Source organism: Phacochoerus africanus, chromosome 13 (genome assembly GCF_016906955.1).
Source record: "Phacochoerus africanus isolate WHEZ1 chromosome 13, ROS_Pafr_v1, whole genome shotgun sequence".
NCBI classification, from domain to species: domain Eukaryota; kingdom Metazoa; phylum Chordata; class Mammalia; order Artiodactyla; family Suidae; genus Phacochoerus; species Phacochoerus africanus.
This window is the reverse complement of record NC_062556.1, coordinates 38,737,581-38,759,948: the sequence shown is the minus strand read 5'-3', so window position 1 is coordinate 38,759,948 and position 22,368 is coordinate 38,737,581. Positions and strand designations below refer to the sequence as shown.

The following is a 22,368-nucleotide window of genomic DNA, read 5'->3' as shown; positions in this document are numbered from 1 at the left end:
TCACACAGCTCTCAAAACAATTCAAGAGCACAAACCTCAAAATCTCTGAAAACAGAGTGGCATCCATCTTAGATCATTAAGTACTTCCTCCTTAAAATAATCAAATAAATGTTTTATGCCATTCCTGTTCATTTAAAAAATACTTTTCCTCTTTTCATAATCATAATTTCACATGGCGAATTCTACACTCATTGAAATATCCTTGCTAAACAAATTAATTTTTCCTCACCAGGTAAAGCTGTATATCACACGGCACTAAATATAATAATGAAGAGACTCTTTATGGAATACAACTTGTAGTGTTAGATTTATCTCGATTAATTCAGGTTTTCTCAGATCCAATTAATAAAGTTTGGATTTCATTTTCGACATTAATATATAAAGCAAAGCTCTCATATATATTTGACAATTTCCTTGGCTAACAATATGAGCATTTCACATGTGCTTTCAGCATGTCTCTCCGTTTTGGAGTTTGTGCATAAGTTTTGCATCATGTGTATATAAATACGCTTACACAAAATTTATGTATATCTTAATTTTTAAAATATCCTTATTTTCTTCTTAACTTAACTCTGATAAAAAAAAGAACCTTGAGCATCACACATTCCTAATCAAAACTTTTCAACTGCAAAGAACATGTATATTTGTATTTTAGGGCTGCACCTGAGGCATGTGGATGTTCCTGGGCTAGGGGCTGAATTGGAGCTAGAGCTGCTGGCCCATGCCACAGCCACAGCATCGCAGGATCTAAGCCACGTCTGCAACCTACACTACAGCTCATGACAATGCCATATCCTTGATTCACTGAGTGAGGCCAGGTATCAAACCCGCATCCTCTTGGATTCTAGTCGGGTTCGTTAACCGCTGAGACACAAAGGAAATTCTTGCAAAAAATATTTTCATTGATATCCTTTGAGATAACTAAAAGATGACAAAATTAGCTTGTCTTTTACAATGCAAGTGTTTTTCCCAGTAGTTCCTTTACAAGGGCTAAAGGAAGTTCTTAGTAATTATTTCAAATTTGATAGTTAATACAGATGTTGATTTTTAGGGGATAACTAGTCATCCTGTATCAATCTATCAACCTATCACCTGTGAGATAATTTACCAATAAGATCAAGATTTCAGATGAGGAGTTCCCGTCATGGCGCAGTGGTTAACGAATCTGACTAGGAACCATGAGGTTGAGGGTTCGGTCCCTACCCTTGCTCAGTGGGTCAAGGTTCCGGCGTTGCCGTGAGCTGTGGTGTAGGTTGCAGACACGGCTGGGATCCCATGTTGCTGTGGCTCTGGTGTAGGCTGGGGGCTGCAGCTCCGATTCGACCCCTAGCCTGGGGACCTCCATATGCCACGGGAGCGGCCCAAAGTAATAGCAAAAAAAAAAAAAAAAAGATTTCAGATGATATCCTAAGGGTGCCTGTTTCTGTGTGCTCTTTATAGCCAAAGACAGCGTCTTCCCAATCTGTACTGCCTCAGCTGTCCACATTTTGGAAAACAATTGCTCAAATACATGTCATGTTTATAGGAAAACCTAGAAAAGAGAATTCAATGGTTGGTCAATAGTATCAAGGTCGTGTTTTGGGGCTGTGCAGAAACATTTCCATATCCTCTAAGGGAACTTGGACCTTTCTTTTTTTGTTGTTTTTTGGCTGCACCTGAGGCATGAGGAAGTTCCTGGGCCAGAGATTAAACCTGTGCCACAACATTAACCAGAGCCACAGCAGTGACAATGCCAGATCCTTAAAGTGTTGAGCCACCAGGGAGTTCCTGGACCTTTTCTTAGGTTTTGTAGACTATGTACCACTCTTTACCTTCCCTATGCAAATTACTCCCCCCCCCCCTTTAAGGGACCTATGAAGACTGAGTTCTTTGTCATGACTGACTCTTTTCATGGCTCATGTACTGTGATTAGTTATATGACACTCTCCATATACCAATCATATGAATCATAAACCAGAAAGAGGCTCCTCCTCCAGGAATAGCACTCCCATCCATTTTCTTTTTCTTTTCTTTTCTTTCTTTTTTTTTTTTTTTTTGGAAGAGATGTAATTGATGGCTCAGAATTATTTGTAATCCATAGACTGTTGATGACACGTATCCATTCCATTTTCTAGGACTAGTTTAAGTAACTTCTCATCCTTTTACTGCATCTAAAATGAGTCTTCTTCTTCATACTACAAAAATAGCACCGAAAGTTAAGTAAATAAAATGAAACCACAGTGTTTGACACAAGATCAACTGAAAACAATTACCACATTTTAGGTGCAAATGAACAATCCTTCAGGAAGACTTTTAAACAACCTCATTGTACAGGAATAACATTTCTCAGAGAATTTATACAGATTGCTTTCTTGCTTCTCCCCCTCTATTTGTGTTTCATTCTTTAACTTGGAATAGCATGCTCTGTCCTCTAAAGCCTTGAATTACTAGTTTTCATTCCCAATAGGAAATTATGATCTCATGCTTATTCAGCAATACTCAAGGGAAGTTTAAAGTGTGTGTGTGCATGTTTAAACTTTTGAGTCAAGTATCCTTCATCTGAGGTTATTTATAAATTTTTTACTTCCTAAAAAATATAATTTTTTTAAAGAAAAGATTTCTTGTTTTTGCTTTACAAGTCTTTTTTTGTATTGTGAATTATTAATAGAGGGAAATGCTAGGGAGATGCCTGTTACCTCTTTTGTCACTTCTGCTGAAACTACCTGAGAAGACTTCTTGAATCTTAAACAGCAAATTAGGCTGAATTTCTGTTATCAATGCTGACAGATCTGACACATATTTTTTAGGGATTTTTTTTTGTTGTTGTTATTATCCAAAGAAGGCTCACTTTTTGTAAAAGGTGACATGCTATGTCACTGGGTCCTATATTTTTACTCAGTAACTGTAATGCTTTAGTGAGATTTCTAATTAAACTGCTCTACCATGTACTCTGATTTTGTTAATATGATAAGAGTAACTTTTTGTGTCACATGGATTTGTTTATACTAGAAAACTGTATTGCAAAGGGCTCTTGCTGAGTTGTTTCTTCCCTATTTCTGTACATATAATTTATAGATGCAAAATTTCTGCTTGTGGATTCAGGAGCAGCTGCTCCTATTTAATGTAGTCATTTTATATTTTGTATGCTCAGATAAAGTGCTGCATTCCTACTGGGCAACATTTTACTGTAAGAAATAAGTTGAGGGTTTTTCTGATATCAGGAAACAAATGTGAATGTGAGAAGCAAAATAACCAATAAATGCTGACAATTCTTAATCCACTCTGCTTGCTTTGGACCACAGAGGAAACTTAAGAGTGGGATGATGCTACCAAACTGGGGAGAAAATTTGATTTCAACCCTTTTCCCTTTCTCTGGTGTCTCACAGGGGAAAGTGATGTAGGGAGGAGATCCTTGTTTTATGTTTGTTTCTAATATTTAAATTCAAAACACCAAGGTTTCACCCAAAAGAATACAAGGAATTTCCTTTTTTCCCAAGTTCTTTAAAGCTATTGATTGTTTCTGCATGGGAAGAGAAGTGCTACCTAAATTTCTCACACATCATACTGAGTTCAAAAGGAAATACAAATAAAATTATATTAAAATTTTCATCATATGTCATGAACATCAGTCCTCCAGTCATATGCAGCCCTATGAGGTAGTCAGTACACTACTTACAAAGCACAAAAAGTAAGGTCTTTTGTTTGAGAAGGTCATTTCACAGTAAGACACTTACAAAGTAAAGAAAAGAGGTAAGGTGTTGATTACTAGGAGTTTCCCACACACACTGAAACAAGCTTCCTATACTAAACATGAAGTTAGAACAAAAACTAACAATTCTATCCTGAACTGCAGACAGAAAACTGGTTAACAGAATAGTAAGTATAGTATAGAAGAGTATTTCCCACTTTCCCTGAAAATCCTATTCAACTTTATATGGCCAGTTATCATCAGTACCCTAGTCCTATTTTCTATAGCATAGCTAAAATTAGAAATTAAAAAATAATTCCTTTTAAAGATATCAGTGTCTTTACATCCATCACCTAGCCAAGTGAAGTTGTTATACTCATTTCTCTAATACAAACTCAAACTCCCTTAAAGAGGAAAGAAGGAAAGACTGACAGCTAATGGATTGTTATTATGTTGCATTTTGCACTTTTAAAAAGGGCAACACTCCCTGCAAACTTCTTTCCCAGGAGACAGAGAACTTCTCCCACAGGAAAGTGTCTTTGAAGAATGGACAAAGATGCTTTATTTCTACTGCAACCCCTTTAGGTTTCCTAGTTCTGTTCTGAGTAAGTCATCTCATTCAGAAAATGTTCATTATATGCTCATAAAATGTCAAGTGTATGCATTCTTCAGAAAAACTTGCTGGTTTGGATTTCATCAATTCTTATTTGAGGTTGTTAACATTTCTCCAACTACCTAGAGGAAAAAAATTGCTCAAGGATATGCAAAGTTAATGATTCTGTATTTGAGTCAAGAATAGCCTTCTCTCTCAGTCTTAGTTACTCTTTTATCCATTTTATTTTTTATTTTCATAAATTGACAATGGATTCCAATCTCAGGATGGCAACAGACCTGGGGATTGTTTGGCATAAATTCAGAATGCACCCCTTCCCTCTTTTCTCCCTGGGTTATTGTGGATTAATACAGTGAAGGTCTATTGATGCACTGACTTTGCTTAAGTCTGCATAGTTTGCAAGAATTAGAAGGAAATCAAATTATAAAAAAGGTGACACAGCTGCTGGTGAAAAGTATCCTCAAAACTGTTAAGGAGTAGATTATTACAATTATATTTTTTAGGAGTTGTGTAATACAGATTTTGGTTCACAATAGTATTCTTAACAGGTAGAATGATGTCCAGCATGTAGTCCATCAATTTTAATAATATAGTAGCCAGTTATTCTACCAGCATAAGTGAGTTTATACAGAAATAGCCACAGGAATTACAATTCGAGATATGCAAATTATGGTAGATCGTAGGCAGATCCAGAGAATAGGGAAAGGGAGATTAGTTTTTATAGGAAATGGAGGAGTTGAGAGGTTCAGTATTAACCAGAGTCTTTTGGAAGAAGCTGGGGGGTCCAGAGTATGAAGTCTTCTCATTGGCTGGGCTGCTTCAGTCTCTAATTGGCAGGGGTATCCAGGGGCAGGATAAGTTTTCTTCTTCCCTCATAGCTAAGTAGGAGACAACTTCCTGTGAGATGTAGCTATAGGATCTCTACCTGTTTGGAGTAATTGACTATGAACAGAAGCATTATGAGAGCTCTCTCTATAGGCCTTTCCTGCTTCCAGGTTTAGTTGAGGTTTCTTTAATGAAACGCACAAGTAGGTTCTCAATAATTATTTATAATTTGAATGGAAAATAAATAACCCTTTACATTGAATGTCAGAAACTGTCAGTTTTGTTCTCACTGAAACCTATATAGACAAATCACTTTACCTCATTTTCTCATCTAAAATAAATATGAGAGGAATATAAACTAGAAAATCCCTAAATAATTTCCTGCTTAAAAAAATACACAAATTCTACATTAGCAGAACAGTTTTAGTATCAATATTTCCAATCAACAAGATAGGAGGTTAGTTCAGTTTATCAGTAATAAATAATAAGATTACTCATTATAAAATAATTCCATGCTTAAAATAGTTCATTTATCACCAGTTGAAAAATCCCCTATAATTTTGTTATTTTTTTAAGTTTTTTTGTTAGTTCCTAAGTTTCTTGATGCAGGCTCTCAAACATCAATGAGGAAGAACTTGTGTGTACTAATACTAGTTTCCCTTCAGTCGTGTCTGCAAGTATTGAGTAATACCAAATTAAGCTATAACCATAGATTGCTTTTGGGGTTGCATTTCATTTACCTTCTAAACTACTATGAGTTTTACCCAATTTTATATTTTATTAAGAGGAAAAATTGATTTTTGATGGCAAGAAGCTATGGAGCATATGGGTACAGGTATTTTTTTGTTGTTGTTATAATGATTTTTATTTTTTCCATTATAGCAGGTTGACAGTGTTCTGTCAATTTTCTACTATACAGCAAGGTGACCCAGTTACATGTATCTTTTTCAATGAAATTATTGTCTGGGTATATGCCCAGGAGTGGGATTGCTGGGTCATATGGTATTTCTACATTTAGTTTTCTGAGGTATTTCTGTACTGTTTTCCATAGTGGTTGTACCAATTTACATCCCTACCAACAGTGTAGGAGGGTTCCCTTTGCTCCACATCCTCTCCAGCATTTGTTATTTATTGATGTGATAATCATGGCCGCTCTAACGGGTGTGAGGCGGTACCTCATTATAGTTTTGATTTGCATTTCTCTAATAATTAGTGATGTTGAGGATCACAGCACTATTAACATTAGCCAAGAAGTGTTGTGTACATGTGTACTCTTTAGAGATTAGCTATATGGATGATATATTTAAACATTTTTTGTGGTTGGTTTGTTTTCAGGACCACATGTGTGGCAATGGAAGTTCCAAGGCTAGGGGTTGAATAAGAGCTTCAGCTGCCAGCTTATGCCACAACAATGCAGGATCCAAGCTATGTCTGCAGCCTATACTGTAGTTCATGGTAACACCAGATCCTTAACTCACTGAGTGGGACCAGGGAACAAACCTGCATCCTCATGGATACTTGTTGGGTTCATTGCTGCTAAGCCACAATAGGAACTCTGATGTATTATTTTTTAAGTGTGGTTAAAGGAATTTAATCAGAATTATAAATATTTCCTTGAAAGATGTTTAAATAAATTTCTACAAATAAAACCATATTTAAACAATTCTATAGCATTTGCTTCTACTTCCATAATATCAATTTATAATTTTTCAGAAAATAATTATTTTAAATGTCAATAGTTGGAGTTCCTATTGTGATTAAGGGGTTAAAGAACCTGAATAGGATCCATGAGGATGTGGGTCCTATTGTGATTAAGGGGTTAAAGAACCTGAATAGGATCCATGAGGATGTGGGTTCAATCCTTGGCCTCACTCAGTGGGTTAAGGATCCCACATTGCTGTGAGCTGTGGTGTAGGTTGCAGATGTGGCATGGATCCTGTGTTGCTTTGGTTCTGGTGTAGGCTGGGGGCTCCAGCTCCAACTGGACCTCTGGCCTGGAAACTTTGATATGCCATGGGCATAGCCCTAAAAAGTAAAAATAAATAAATAAATAAATGTCAATCATTAACTGATAAATTTGTTTATTTGACTTATGATAATTGGATTAGTACTAAGTTCATTCTATCTTGTGGTTTGAGGAAAAGCAAGGATCTTTCATTGCAATGATGAAAAAGCTAGGTAAAGAAATTAAAAAAAAAAAAGTTTTTTCCTTTGTGGCTCATCAGGTTAGGAACTTCTTGTTAGTCTCCATGAGGATGTGGGCTGATACCTGGCCTTGTTCAGTGGGTTAAGAATCCAGTGTTGCAGTGGCAGTTGTGTAGGCCTCAGGTACAGCTCCTATTCGACTCATAGCCAGAAACTTACATATACTTCAGGTGTGGCCATAAAAAAACAAAAAAATTAAAAAATGGAAGTTAGAGTAGCAGCTCAGTGCCAGAAGATTGTTTGGCATTCCTTAGCTCAATAGAAAGCCCAGCTACCCTCTACCAGATTTTTCCTTTCTCTTGGACTAAATTCTCATATGCTATAAGTGATGAAGAGGGATACTTAAAACTTAGAATATAAATATAATGTAGAGAAATTTTAGGGTAGTCAAAATAATAAAAATTTTAAACATCATAATTTCATGATCAAATAGCACCACTTTAAATACTGAGTCAGATATTAGATTATGCATATTCACATCCTAAAATGCATTAACAATACTACAATTAAACTAGGTAAACTCTTTACCAATCTGATTTTTACACTTAGCCTTAATTATAAATATTTTCTGCATCATTAAACATTAACGTAATTTGAAATATTGTGAATGATTCAATAGTATGCTATTACACAAGTTATTAATTAGTACTTAGTAGACATTTCACTCTATTGCAACTTTTTGATATTTTATGCAAAAATACAGTGTATCTTAGTATTAACTTTTTGCACATGGGAATCCTTCTATGTTAATGGGACTGGGATTGTAGGCTTGGATGTGAGTCATTTATTGAGTCATTTATTGATAAATAATATCCTATACCAGTAAGAAACACACAAGAGGAGCATTAAAGCAATGATGGGGATTCTTAGGTGACTCATTTTTTTCAGTGACTCATGAAGAACAGTGCCCAGTGAAGGAACATTTGTACTTTCCAAGGGCATATTGAATTTTAACTCTCTTCATACTAACCAACAAGAAAAAATTATTGTAAAAGTTCTTGGTGATATTTATCAAATCTAACCAGTGTGTCACCTTCTGACCTGTAGGAATCTGAACATACCTATATTTGTATGTGTGTCCTTATATGCTGGTCAGAAACCATACTGGCAGTTCAAGACAAAACAACACGGAGCTGCCTGGGTAGTTCTTGTTTCCATCTTATTCTTTCTTGGGGCAGCCTGAGACTTGGAGCTAACCTGTCAGTGATAAGTCAGATAAACAAATGTGACATTCAAACCATCAACCAGGCACAGCCAAAAATACTAATAATGTTTCCCACGGGAGTGGGTAAGAAATAGGTGTAGGAAAACAAAATGTAGGTGCCCAGGCGTTGGAAAATCTGAAGTAGTCTCATGACAAAGTGTGTTGTCCCAATTCAGTCAGGCAGGGCTACACTATATTTATAACCCAAATTGGGCACATTTCCTTGGGGATAACCCAAAAGTAAAATTCCCAGAGGCAGTAAAGAAAAAGTTCTCCCTTTTTCTCTTTGAATATAAAAACAGTTATAGACTTCTTAAGAGACTAGAGGGAAAAACTTCAGTTTCTCTGAGGAGAAGCCCTGTGCTCTAAGCAGTTGGTCTTCATCCCTCACTCACACTGAGAGTACCTTCCCCTCAGAGATGCTCTGGGCTGACACATCTACAGGTGCACTGTGAGGCATGCCAAGATTCTGCAAATCTCTTATAAAAAATAAAAAAAAACAGTATTTTTTTCCTGGGGTGAAGGATTCATGTCTTTATAACTAGTTAACTATGAATAGCCACAGAAATTACGATAGAATATGTAGCATCAATTTCAAGATTTATAGCTACCTTTTATTGAGTATCTACTATGTATTATGTATCATATACCAAGAACACTAATTTTACCTGTTTGAGCTTTACAACACTCCTATGCTGAAGGCACTGTTTTCTCCATTTCACAAGGCCAGGAACTTGTTCAATGACATAAAATTCTTGCCTAAGGCCAGGCTTTATACAGAGCAAGGGCCCCCAGCCAGCAGTTGTCTGGCTCCTCGCCTGGGGCTCTTTGGCAAAACCTGAATAAGTACCATTGAGTCCTTTACTTAAACCTCCATGATCTTTGATTTTTCTCCATTTTAATTTATCTAAATATTCTCCCTCTACCTACCTTGATATTTCAGATTTTCTGCTGCTTGCGTCAGTAATTATGATGAATAAGTTAAAGACTGATTTGCTTGATCAGTTTGCTTTGTACATGTTACAATTCGTAGTCCATATGCATCAAGACTCTTATCTCCCATTACACTGATAAATTGGGCACAATTTTTGCTAATTAAGGTTTAAACATCTTTGAGTCAAATTAATTAGGAAATATTTCCATAAGCCACAGTAGTTTACACATTGTATCACTCTAATTTACAGGGTCTTATTGCAAATAAATTACACTAGATTTATATCTCTTATTCTCACATACAATGATAAAGAAAAATCATAGTATAGTATATGAGAGATGGAATCATAAATTGTATTTGAAATAGTTGAAAAAATATATTTTTTTATTCTCAGTGTAATTACAGTATCAGGCTATGTATCAGTAGGTGTTCAATAAATACTATTTCTAATGATCATACTGTGAAAACGGCTGGATTTAGATATAATCTGGTGTTACAGATTCAGACATTTCCTTGGAAAAAATATTGTAATTAAAAAACACTAATTATGTTTAAAAAGACTATCACAGATGTTAATTTTCCTTTTTCCGTCTGTCTATGAAACAAATATTTTAAAATGGCTTCTGAAGCTTTTTCCAGAAATGCCTTATAAAATTGTAGAATCAGTCACATTGTTCTATTAACTTTCTCTTGTGTTTTGACTTCCTTTTTGCTTACTTGAGGTATAACTAAGAGATATTCCTCCAGAGGTAACACAAAGATACTCTGTAATATGGACTTTTTAATAGACGAGTCACTTTTTTTCATTTTTAAAGTTATATTGAAGCATAGTTGATTTATAATGTTGTAATAGATCAATCACTTTAAAGGTGATGTTAACACATTATGACGCACATCCTTTTTTTGTGTTTATTACAAAAAAAGAAAGTAATGAATTAAGTGTGTATTCAAACAGAGAAAATACTTATATTATTGGTTTTCCCTAATGGTTTAGAAACACATGAGAAAGGAAACATTATAACAAATAAAATCAGTAGCATGACCTTCCCTATAAAAGTTGAAATGCATTTCAGATATTAATACTCAAGTTTTCCTTGCATTTTGTGTAGCACTCACCTAGGCACCTTTCCAAATCTATTGAGGAAAAAGCAATGGTAGTAAGATAGTTTTGCATGAAGGTGAAATGTGCTACAATAGACTCAATTGGTAACATTTATGATTATAGTTTATGTGATATTGACATCAGTTCATTAAAAATGTACTGAACTATCCAATCATTTCACACAGGTCATTGAACAGCAATAAAGTAGTTTCAGCTTTTCTTCATTATGACTCTGAGCTGGATTTGAACCAGTGACTCACAGGAAATGGGCTATTTCTATTGTCAGTCTAGAAAAAATACATATATAGCGTAGCTGTATTTCTGCCTACAGCATTTTATCTCTAACAGCAATCCTTTGTTTTGAAATGGATATAATTTATAAATTGTCTCTTGAAAAGCACAAAATTTAGTAATGGCAAGTGATTATGTTATACATTACATCTTCATATATTATATATTTTACTATTCATATGTTCGTAATTTTTTAAAAATCTGAATAAAAGTAGTCACATGTGATGTGATATTGAGAGGTAGTTGGTTGTCAAAGCAGAATGAAAATTACATGCAGTCCGATGTATAGCACATATTTACTATTCTCACAAATTCTGTAAGGCATATCTCTCCACCCTATGAAGTTCTAAATATTCTCCTATCTCACGGATTGCATCAGCTGAGAGAATATTTGTCAGGCGAACTAAGCAGTTATCTGTGCTGAAATGCACAATTTTATTTAATCAAAACAGTAAAATTTATTAAAGTACCCATATACCTATTTTGGGTTACTTCTAATGGTGACATTTTGCAAATAAATGCCAGGGTAAACACTTTTCAAGAAGGATATTCTATAACAAATGACTGTTAGCAATAATGGGGGCAGTGGATTTCATTGCAAAGTGACTTCCTTGCAAAAGCTATCTTAAAACCCTCAAGTAAACATAATACCTGGTCTTAAAAAAAAACAAAATGGAATGTTGCATTGCATTATTTATGTATTTATTCAGATCTACGGAACAAACATTTGTGTATTTCTGTTTCTTCAAAATTTTTCTGTCTTTGATCTCTAGCACATACACTCCTTCTTGCCTTTTTTTCTGCAAATTCTAGCAGTTTATCACAAATTTTTTGTTTTTAAATAATACAAGATAGAAATTCTTTCTTATATTTTGCAAGTTGGATATCTCACGGTGAACAGCAAATAACAAATGTTTGCTCCCAGCTGTATTCCAAGTTTTATATACTCTGCCTCGGGATTGTACTGTATGTTGAAAGTTGCTTTGCTTTGAGATCCGCTGACGCTTCCTTCGGGAGGGATGTTAACGGCGTGTCCTGTGGTCTTCTTTGTAGTCGCAGCGCCGGGTTACCTTTCACCTCCCAGACGGCTCCCAGGAAAGCTGCAGTGACAGTGGTCTAGGAGACCACGAGCCGGTGGGTAGTGGAACCCTGATCTCACACCCTCTTCCTCTGGTTCAGCCACAGGACGAATTCTATGACCAGGCCTCTCCGGACAAGAGGACTGAAGCAGATGGCAACTCGGACCCCAACTCTGGTGAGTCCCTTTACAAAGTTTGCTTGGAATTCCGGTTCTGTGTTAGGTGCTTGAGTATTAACAGTAATTCCGGGAGCAAGTAAATGGGCATTCATTTTTTTTTCGCTGCCTTTAATGTTGTTTTATTCTTTGAACTATATCGTCTAATGCACTTGATATGTTGGCTGTTAAATTGTTTGATGCATCTTTATTTTATGAACTGTAGCAAAAGAAAAAATGCTGCAGGTATAATTGTAAGAAGTGTTTTCTGCAAGACATCTAGATACCAAAGATATTAACGTGGGAAGACATTTTAATATTTTAGAATTGATAAAACATAGTTAGGTAGAACATAGTGGATTTTGGATGATTTGTTTTTAACCAATACATTGAAAGAGTGAAAGGAGTGGGATGGGATTGGTAAAATCCTTTATCTTCCACAGACTCATAAATCACCACAGAAATCATTGCTCATTCCAGACAAGCCCTGTGAGGGTTCGTCTTCCTCTGCCTTTGAAGAAAATTTTAGTCAAGTGCTCTACCATCTTGGGTCATGCTATTTTTTTTTTTTAATCACAGATTAGGTCACTTTAATTAAAAAATTAAAGTCCAATTTAATAATTATGAAGTCTTGTCCAAAGTAATGATCACAATTTCTATTTTATTTGAATTATAAGCTTTTTCCAACTCATCTTGCAACTGCTTCAAACTTGTCTACAGTGGGAAATGGGGTTAGGGTGACTTTTTCCTAATGTCCCAGCTGTTTCTCTCACTTCTTTAGATATTAAAGTGCCTCTGACAATTTATGGTGAAGTAGAAATACCAAGAGGTAAAAGGCATGAAAGCACTTTCTTAACTAGTCCTGTTGTGGTAATCCAGCATTGGTATTCTCTGTCTTCTGGGATTTTAAACTAACTCTGTTTCTAGGGTAGTGGTTGGGGAGCCTTTGTACATATTCCCCACCCCCGGCAAGCTGTATTCTCATCTCTGAAGGTTTTTCTGATAGGTGGGTCTCTTCTCATTGGCATGTAGAGTTACCTTTACATCTTCTTTCTGCTGAAGTTTCTCCCAGCCAATCTTTTAGGAATATCTAAATAAATTCCACACCAGCTCTGGTTCTCAGTTTTTCACTTCCTATATCTTGGTCTCATAAGAAAAGCTTAAGTGCCTCTTCTGATTTCACATACCCAGAATATCAGGCCATACGCAAAGGGGTAACTGTTCATCTCACAGCATTTGGGGGAGCTGACCTGCTATTATCCTTAGATATTTGGTTTTTATTAGTCTAAGGACCATCAAACCTAAGTGGTTGCTTTGGATCATCATTTCCTGGATTTGTGGGAGAAGGTTGGATATGTAAGACAGCTCTTTTTAAACTGATTTCCTAGTTTACAACTTCCACTTCTCCAGTTATAAAACATCTCTTATTGGCATTAAGTTAGTAGTTCCAAAACTGGCTCTTGACCACCTCTTCTGTATGTGGCAGTGGTTAGTTCCTCTTGTCTTTGGGCCTTAGCCAAAACCAAGACAGAAAGACTCTATTTTAAACATATTGGGGGAGTTTTTGTTTTTGTTTTTTGTTTTGTTTGTTTGTTTGTTTTAAGACTTGTCTATATAGTTCACCGGTTATTTTTATAGAAGTAAAAGTTTTTAAAAATGTATGCAGAAATACGGTTAAGCTAAGCTGCCTTAGGCCAAAACTTCATCCAATGTGTGCAGTTACTCACCCAATGATTCCTTAGACCTGAGAAACAGCACTGAGCAAGCTGCCAAATGGAAGAAGATAGGAGAGATTCTAAAGCAAAACAAAACAAAACAAAAAACAAACAAACAAAAAAAGCCTTTCAAGCCTGCTTCAAGAACTCCCCAGAATTTTTACCAATCCAGTCACATGGAAAAAGAGATCCAAGGGAAGGCACACCCTTGCACGCTCCAACACTGAACTCAACACTGTCACTTTATCCAGGAAGACCATGGTCAATAAAATGTGTTAACAAAATAGTGCTCCTTATTCATTACTGGGAAGGAGAAGAGAGGGAAAGGAGGAGCCCAGAGGGCCCCAGGAAACTAATGCTCCTTTTGACATTTGCAGGGACTTAAAATTTAAACCTCTTTTTGAAATGTCTAGAGAAGAATTCATTAGACTGGCCTAGAAATATTGAGATTCATAACTAAATGGTAATTCATATTTGGATATATAATGATATATTAAAATTCCGTAGTCACATCTTTGTAACTAACTTTGACGAGTGTGTGGGGTGAGGTACAGCATAACTGAAACAATAATCTTCAACAGTGATAATCTTTCTACATACATCTAAACTGTTACTTTTGTCTTCAATGGCATTTTCTGGCTGTTTCCTGAACAGTCATGACTTTGTCAACATAAATTATGAATATACGTATGATCTAAAGAGTTATTAGTATGCCTGTATGGATTCCTAGTATTTTAAATACAATATTATCAATAAAAATAATTAAAATTAGAATCATTTTCATTATAGTTTCATTCAATTTTTCATTATGCATTTTTAAAGATATTAATACAAATGGTATGTGGGGGAGATTTCGGAAACTTTAGGCTTTAGTATAACTTTAACTTTAATATAACCCTCTGGCAACCAATAGATGGTGTCTCCATGTTCTAGGCACTTGAGTCCTAGGGCATACTTAGTCATCTGCCCCACAAATGACATACACACACGCACACACACAGTATTTCTTGTACTGAGTTTTATCACCGTTTCTGCATAAAATGATTTATCCTTTTCCCAAATAGCAGAGTAAATCATATTTCCTTAAGAAGTTAACTTATTAATATGATTGTGCACTCCATGTATAATTCGGTAAAACCATTAATTCTAAGAAAATAGTAAGGGGATTTTCGATTGAAGATTTTAATTTTTAACAAATATAGCTAGACTGATGAAGGAATTTCACTAGGTTAAAGGAAACAAAAACCATTATGTGATCAGATCAAGTGCAGCTTATTACCACTAATTCAGAATTACATCTTAATCTTGTCCTATTGAGAATCATGAATAGCGTTAATTTTTTTATCTGGGATTTCCTTTAAATGCTAATTTAAAGAAATTTCTGCTGTTTATCATGGGCAAAAATTTAGCATTATATTTATTTTATTAAAGCCCCCTGTCATTGACTCCCACCTCTACCTGAACTGTGTATGAATTAGCCAGAGAACTTCTCACTAAAGATATTTATGGATAATATTTATTGAGGGCTACTTATGAGTCAGGAATGTTTTAATATATTTTTATGATCCCACACTGATATTGCAAGTTAGATAGTATTATAAATAAACTGAATTTCGTAAATTTTAATTATGTGCCTAAAACTATTTAGAAAGTAACTGAGGCAGAATAAGAACTCAGGGAGTCCCAATTCCATAGCTCATGCTTCATACTACTCAGAAAACCACTCGCAAGGTGCATAAATTTCAAGGCAGTGTAGAAATTAATATAGTCATCACTGACATTGAGTTTTAAATTTGGGGGCATTAATCTCATTCTTTAAGGAGAAGTTTGAGAAATTGAATATTAAGAAGATGAGTTGTAGGATGAACTTGTGAGAACTACTTTTGCAAGGATATTTTTTGGCACTGAGTTAGTGAAAATGTAGATCTTAGTAGGACCCTGCAGATCATATAGTATAAAATTATTTTATATAGAGAGGCATAAAAAAGGGAAGTTCTTGGCCTAGGTTAGTGAGTTTGTGATAGTTTGCGAGTAAAGAATAAAATTTATATATGCGGACTCTTATTTAGTGCTCTTTTCATTGAACTTTTTTTTTTTTTTAAATCATGGCCCTCACACCTTTTCCTTAAAGAAAATCTCTGTGATTATTAACAACTGCATCTGCCTTTAACCTCTAAAGACAGTTTACTCACCTTTTTATTCTCTATGCAAAATGGTACCTGGCATATAGTGTATTTGCTGACTGAAAAAAAATCAGTATTTCACAAATACATCAAAATACAGTCAGGCAAATTAAGTGTTCCATCCAGATGAAAATAAATTAAAAAAAAAAAAAACCTAGAAAATAGTGAATCATGTTAACCGTGGTTATCTTTAGTTTGGGGTATTGTTTTTTCTTGTGATTGTCTATATTTTCCACAATTTTAATAATGTATTCAGGATCAGATTTTCATTTTTTAATTTACATAGAAAGCACTTGATACAGAGCTGAAGAAAAAAGTCACTGGGATATATTTTTGCATAAAGTAAAAGTTGTGTTAAAATAGTTTTCCCATCAGTCTTAAAATTATGACAGACATAATAAAAAAAACTGAGAATTTAAAAATGTTTGGGAAGTTCCCATTGTGACTCAGCAGTTATGACCCTGTCTAGTATCCATGAGGATACAGGTTCGATCCATGGTCTTGCTCAGTGGGTTAAGGATCCAGCATTGCTGTGAGCTGTGGTATAGGTTGCAGACATGGCTTGGATCTGGTGTTGCTGTGGCTGTTGTGTAGGCTGGCAGCTGCAGCTCTGATTTATCCCCTGGCCTGAGAACTTCCACATGCTGCATGTGAGGCCCTAAAAAAAAAATATATATGTATATATGTGTATATATATATATATATATATATATATATATATATGTATATGTATATATGTATGTACGAGATACAGGCTGTCATTTTGGGGAGAAAAAATCAAGTTAATAATATTTTCAAATACTCCAGAAAATATATAATTATTCTATCAAATTCTAGTCCTAAGTAATTGTGCTAATCCTAACCTGCAAGAAAACACAACAAATAAAAACAACAACCCATAATATGCTTTAGGAATTAAACATACATGTGATTTGGGGGGTACATTTTTATATAAGATATTTTTTGTAAATGGTGTTTATCATTTTTATAGATATCCCTGGTTGAAATGATTTATTAACTCAACGAAAAAAATTTTTCAGTTTTATATTGTCACCTGTTGTGTTCACTTCCCCATGGGATTTTGGTAATCAATTCAGTGTGATCCTACAACAGTGGCCCCTGAGTTAATGAAACTAGAGTTCTTCAAAGAATGGTGTAGAGAAACAGTAATCAATTCCACTATGATTTGAGTTCAAGGAGGAAAAAAGGCCATAAAAGAACATAATTTGATTTTCTTTTTTATTCTATAAAAATTTAATTTTACTTTATTAAATATTTTTTAATGCTAATTCAAAACCTGTCTATTACTAACTACTTTCACCTTAAAATCAGAGAGGGCAGAACATTTTCTAGATTACAGATGTTTAGCTTATAAAGAATATATACATCTATCCATGTCTTTCATATATTTGTATGTATGTACATGTGTAGGTATGTATGTATCTATCTCTCCCCAACTATCTATCTGTCTGTCTGTCTGTCTATCTATCTATCTACCATTTGTGTTCTGTTGCCAATTACCAGAAACTCAGTGCCTTAAAACAACATGTATTCATAATTTCACAGTTTCTTTAAGTTTGGATTCTCAACATGGTTTGGCTGAGTCCTCTCCTCAGCATCTCAAAAGCCTGCAATCAAGGTGACAGCCAGTTGCATTCTCATCTGCAGGCTAATCTGTGGAAGAATTTACTTCCTAGATTTTTTCAGATTGTTAGCAGAATTTATTACCTTGCAGTTGTAGGACTGAGATCCCTAGCATCTTGCTGGCTGTCACCTGGAGACTACTGTGAGCCCTTAGAGGCCACCTTCAGTTGCTAGCCACATGCGCTTCCCAACATGACTGCTTACTTCTTCAAGGACATGAGAGAAAAAGTGTCTCTAGAGTGAGTTTGTGGCAACATGGAATCTTGTAAAACTTGATATACTCATGAAAGTGACATTCCATCACCATTGACATATTCCATTGATCATAAGCAAGTCTCAGTTTCTGCTCTTACTCAAGGGAAGGAGATACACATAGTGGTGAACACCAGGAGTTTGGGATCGTCAGGGATCAACCTATTTTATGTCTGCCCCGATTTATATAAGATTTAGTTATTCTGATATATTTTACAATTCAAGAGGTTTTGTTTAAGATCCTTTATTCACCTGCCTTTTCTATGATTTACTTATTTCTTTATTTGTTCTATAAGTACTCATGAGGCTACTATGTACCAGGTACTTTGTTAGATTCTGGGGCATACATTAAAACAAAGACTCCCTAAACTGAAAAAAAAAAAAAGACAGAAAGAAAGAAAAAAATGAGTTACTAAACTGTGAGAGCAAGAGTTCTAATCTGAGTTCCTTGGTCAGAAAGGCCAGGAGTATGTTTATGGGAATTGGTGAAGTTCCTGAAATTGTTTCTCTCAGAGGCATGCTATGAGCATTTTATATACCCTAAAAAGAAGTCAGAAAAGAAAAAAAAAAAAGAAATGTTGATTTTTTTGTAAGAGAGAAAATAATGGATACTAATAACATCAGTGAACTAGAATAAATACCAAAGATAAGTGTAAAAAAGGTGGGATTTAGAATAGAATAAGTTTGAAAAAGAAATCAATGAAGATTCTATAGAATGATGTTTTATTTTTTTATTTTATTTTATTTTATTTTTTTTGGTCTTTTTGTCTTGTTGTTGTTGTTGTTGTTGTTGCTATTTCTTGGGCCGCTCCCGCGGCATATGGAGATTCCCAGGCTAGGGGTTGAATCGGAGCTGTAGCCACCGGCCCACGCCAGAGCCACAGCAACGCAGGATCCGAGCCGCGTCTGCAACCTACACCACAGCTCACAGCAACGCTGGATCGTTAACCCACTAAGGAAGGGCAGGGACCGAACCTGCAACCTCATGGTTCCTAGTCGGACTCGCCAACCACTGCGCCACGATGGGAACTCCCAGAATTATGTTTTAAACAAGTGACACTGGATGAACAGAAATTTTCTCAGTAAAGAAAATGTGCCTGTGTGTGTGCATGTGTGCACAGGCACAGGCAGTCCAAGTTTCTTGGTGCCATAAAGTGTCATGGCCAGTTGGTAAGCAATAAATAGTTCAGTATATATATTTTTTTAATTTTTGAAAATGTTTACTAATATAATTGATTAACAGTGTTGTACCAGTTTCTGCCGCACAGCTAATTCAGTATTTTTGTAGTATATGCAGTTAGGCTTAGCTCCATCAGTTAGTCTCAGGTTCTTAACCTCCAAAATGGGGCTATTAGTATCTTTGTGAATACTGTTGTAAAAACTAAAGTTATTTCATATAAACAATCACTTAACACAGTGCCTAAAACATACATACTCAACAAATAGTTGATAATTCCACTGCTCAAATCTGTGACAAGAAATGAAACTGGATTGAGAGGTGGTTTGGGACAAGATTTTGAATGAAGGGAAGGACAGGATAAATTTGAATTGAATCTAATGAATAAAGGAAAAGAAAGACTTTTTTTTCCCAATTTATTACATCCGATAGGCAATTCCAAAACATTATGGTTTGCTAAAGGCTAATAAAATTTATATAGTAAAACATATATATGGTCCAGTATATTCATTATTTCACTTTAAATAATATTATTTATTCAAAATATACTTTTTGTTTTGCTATTATTTTAAAGAGGACAGCAGAGAGGTGATTTTATATATTATTAAGTAAACTAGTTGAAAAATGGCTGTAAAACCAGCAGAGACACAAGCTTTTTCTGCTGGCAAGTTTTAGATCTCATAAATTTCAAATATGACTCTAATACCAAAAGAATTATTTTTGAGTACTCATTTATTATAAATATTTAAAAGTTGTTAGTAATATTCTCTTGCATTTGAGTTTGGTGAAGGTGTCTCAGTGTTTCACTATTACAGTAGAAAAATCTGTAGGAACAATACACCCCCTAGTGTAAAGGAAGGGTAAAGTCAACTTCCTTTGATGTGCTGCAAGAAGTTACATTTCCCAGCTGCTTGATGCCCTGTGATTCACTCTGCTAAGGATAGGCACAGAGGAATGGCATTAATTAACCCTGGATGTATGGTCTGCCTTAGAGGAAAAAACCGTGCTTTGTATTTCAGCCCTTATAATCATTTTAGAGTGTTAAAAGTGATAGATAAATAGATAAGCAAATCAGTAGGCATATCTAGAAATAGGAGAGTACTGATTTCAGTTACAAAATAAAGACATCTTATATATTTAAAAAAAGCATGAAATTGATTACAAACTGTAAAGGATATATATTCAAAATCATACTAATGTCTTTTGTTTTATCTTAATACAGAAAAATAAACAAGAGAAATAAATTGTTTAGAGTTTAAAAACAATCTGTAATTTTTGAAGAAACCACAGATATTTGTCTCAAATGTCCCAAATTAAGCTTAAGGCTATTTTGACACACGTTTCTTCTAGTGGATTGATATTTATCCAGATTAGTATGAATGAAAAATACATGAAAACCCAGGTTTTAATAACTCTAAAGCTGTCAGACAAAATGTAGGATGGTCAGTTAGATTTGAACTTAATATAAACAATGTTTTCCTCCATCTAAATATATCCAAAATATCTCAGTATTGCAGTGTTTCTTGAAATATTTGGACATACTTATACTAAAAAAAATTCATCATCTCTCTGAGATTCAATTTTAAGCAGCCATCCTATATATATATATTTTTTTTAATCTGGGAACTCTACCCTAAAAATATGATGATTAAATAAAATAGCGTTAAATGAATTAACTCATATAATTTAAGTATTATAAGGAAGGCTACCACAGCATACATTTAATTACAATTACAATTCAGAGCAATGATTCATCAACCTTATATTAGAGTTATCCTTGTGACAGTCTCTGATAGGGACCTTATTTCTCTACTTTAAAAAGTCAGCTTAGAGGAGTTCCCATCATGACTCAGCTGTTGGCGGACATGAGAGGCATCCATGAGGATGTGGGTTTGATCCCTGGCCTCGCTTGGTGGGTTAAGGATCTGCATTGCCTTGAGCTGTGGTGTAGGTCACAGATGCAACACGGATTCCACGTTGCTGTGGCTGTGGTATAGGCTAGCAGCTGCAGCTCTGATTCGACCCCTAGCCTGGGAACCTCTATATGGTGCAGGTGTGGCCCTAAAAAAGACAAAAAGACCAAAAAAAAAAAAGTCAGTGTATAATATATCTCCATGTCTAGAAAATAATCACAATACAACATTAAAAGTTCAGTGTGTGCTTATGTTCAACAGTGTAAATGTATTACTCCATCACTGAAAGATGTTGAATGATGTTGGGCTTTTATTGATTGTTGCAGACAGAAGGAAATTCAGTTTAAAGATTTCTATTCATGACTTTTTTCCTTGGCTTAATGGTCTGTTTAATACATCATATTTTAGTGTTCTTTATGTGTTCATTACTTTTACATACTTTCTTTGCCTTCAGGATCTAATCTATAATTTTGGGATATTATCACTTCCAAGGGAACCTACGTTAACATGGGTGGAAGTTAGAGGGGGTTAGAGATGGAAGAGAGGGAGAGAAAAGGGGAAAAGGGGAGAGACAGTGTTTCAGTTTGTGTCTGGAATTTTAAGGCTTTTCTTGGATATCTTACTAAATATATCCACTTAGAAAACACAAATACATTTTAACAACCTCTCCAGTAAGATGCTGGGAGGAAATGTGTGGACTGATTAATTGCTGGCAGTTAGACTGAGTACAAATCATGCCTCTTCCATTTGCCAGTGAAGTGACCTTGGGCAGGTTGCTGTGCCCCACCAGCCTCTCCTGTAGTATGTGATGAGCATAATACCGTTTACCTCCTAGCCTTGTACAGATTGCGGGTTAACATACATAACTCACTTGGAACAGTCTGAGATTCACAATAAGTCCTCAATGTTGTCAGCATTATTGTAAGAATTAAGTAAAAGTAAACAGCACACTCTTTGGCTTCAAATCTGTCCTTGTAACTGATAAACAAGGAATGAACCATGACATGTAACTTTCCTATATTTCATTTTTTTTTCCTGATTGGATGAGGAAAGATAGGCATTGTTTTTTAGTGTATCTTGAATCATGAGGGTAATATCTTAGCTCTGCATTTTCCTTTACTTGCAGTAAAATTTTGTTTATAAAGTTGTTTGGTTTAGTGCCAGGTATTTGAAATGTTACATAGATCGGGTCTAAAAGAACTTTTGGCTAATAACATGGATGGGAATTTATTTTTTTATGGGCTCAATCCAAACATCCACAAATAGGCTTAAGAGGTGTCATTTAGGAGTTCCTGTCATGGCTCAGTGGTTAACAAATTTGACTAGGAACCATGAGGTTGCAGGTTCAATCCCTGGCCTTGCTCAGTGGGTTCCTAGCCTGGGAAGCTCTGTATGCTGTGGGTGTGGCC

At 35.1% G+C, this 22,368-nt stretch overlaps 1 protein-coding gene across 2 annotated transcripts in view; it reads left to right on the top strand.

The window, feature by feature from the left end:
* The window catches only part of PCDH9 (protocadherin 9), a 941,799-nt gene that overhangs the window by 616,824 nt on the left and 302,607 nt on the right, over window positions 1-22,368 (top strand). For both annotated transcript variants that reach the window (XM_047755990.1, XM_047755989.1), the window contains one exon: window positions 11,895-12,096. In XM_047755990.1, the coding sequence (XP_047611946.1) occupies window positions 11,895-12,096 (202 nt within the window). The remainder of the gene's footprint in view (window positions 1-11,894; window positions 12,097-22,368) is intronic.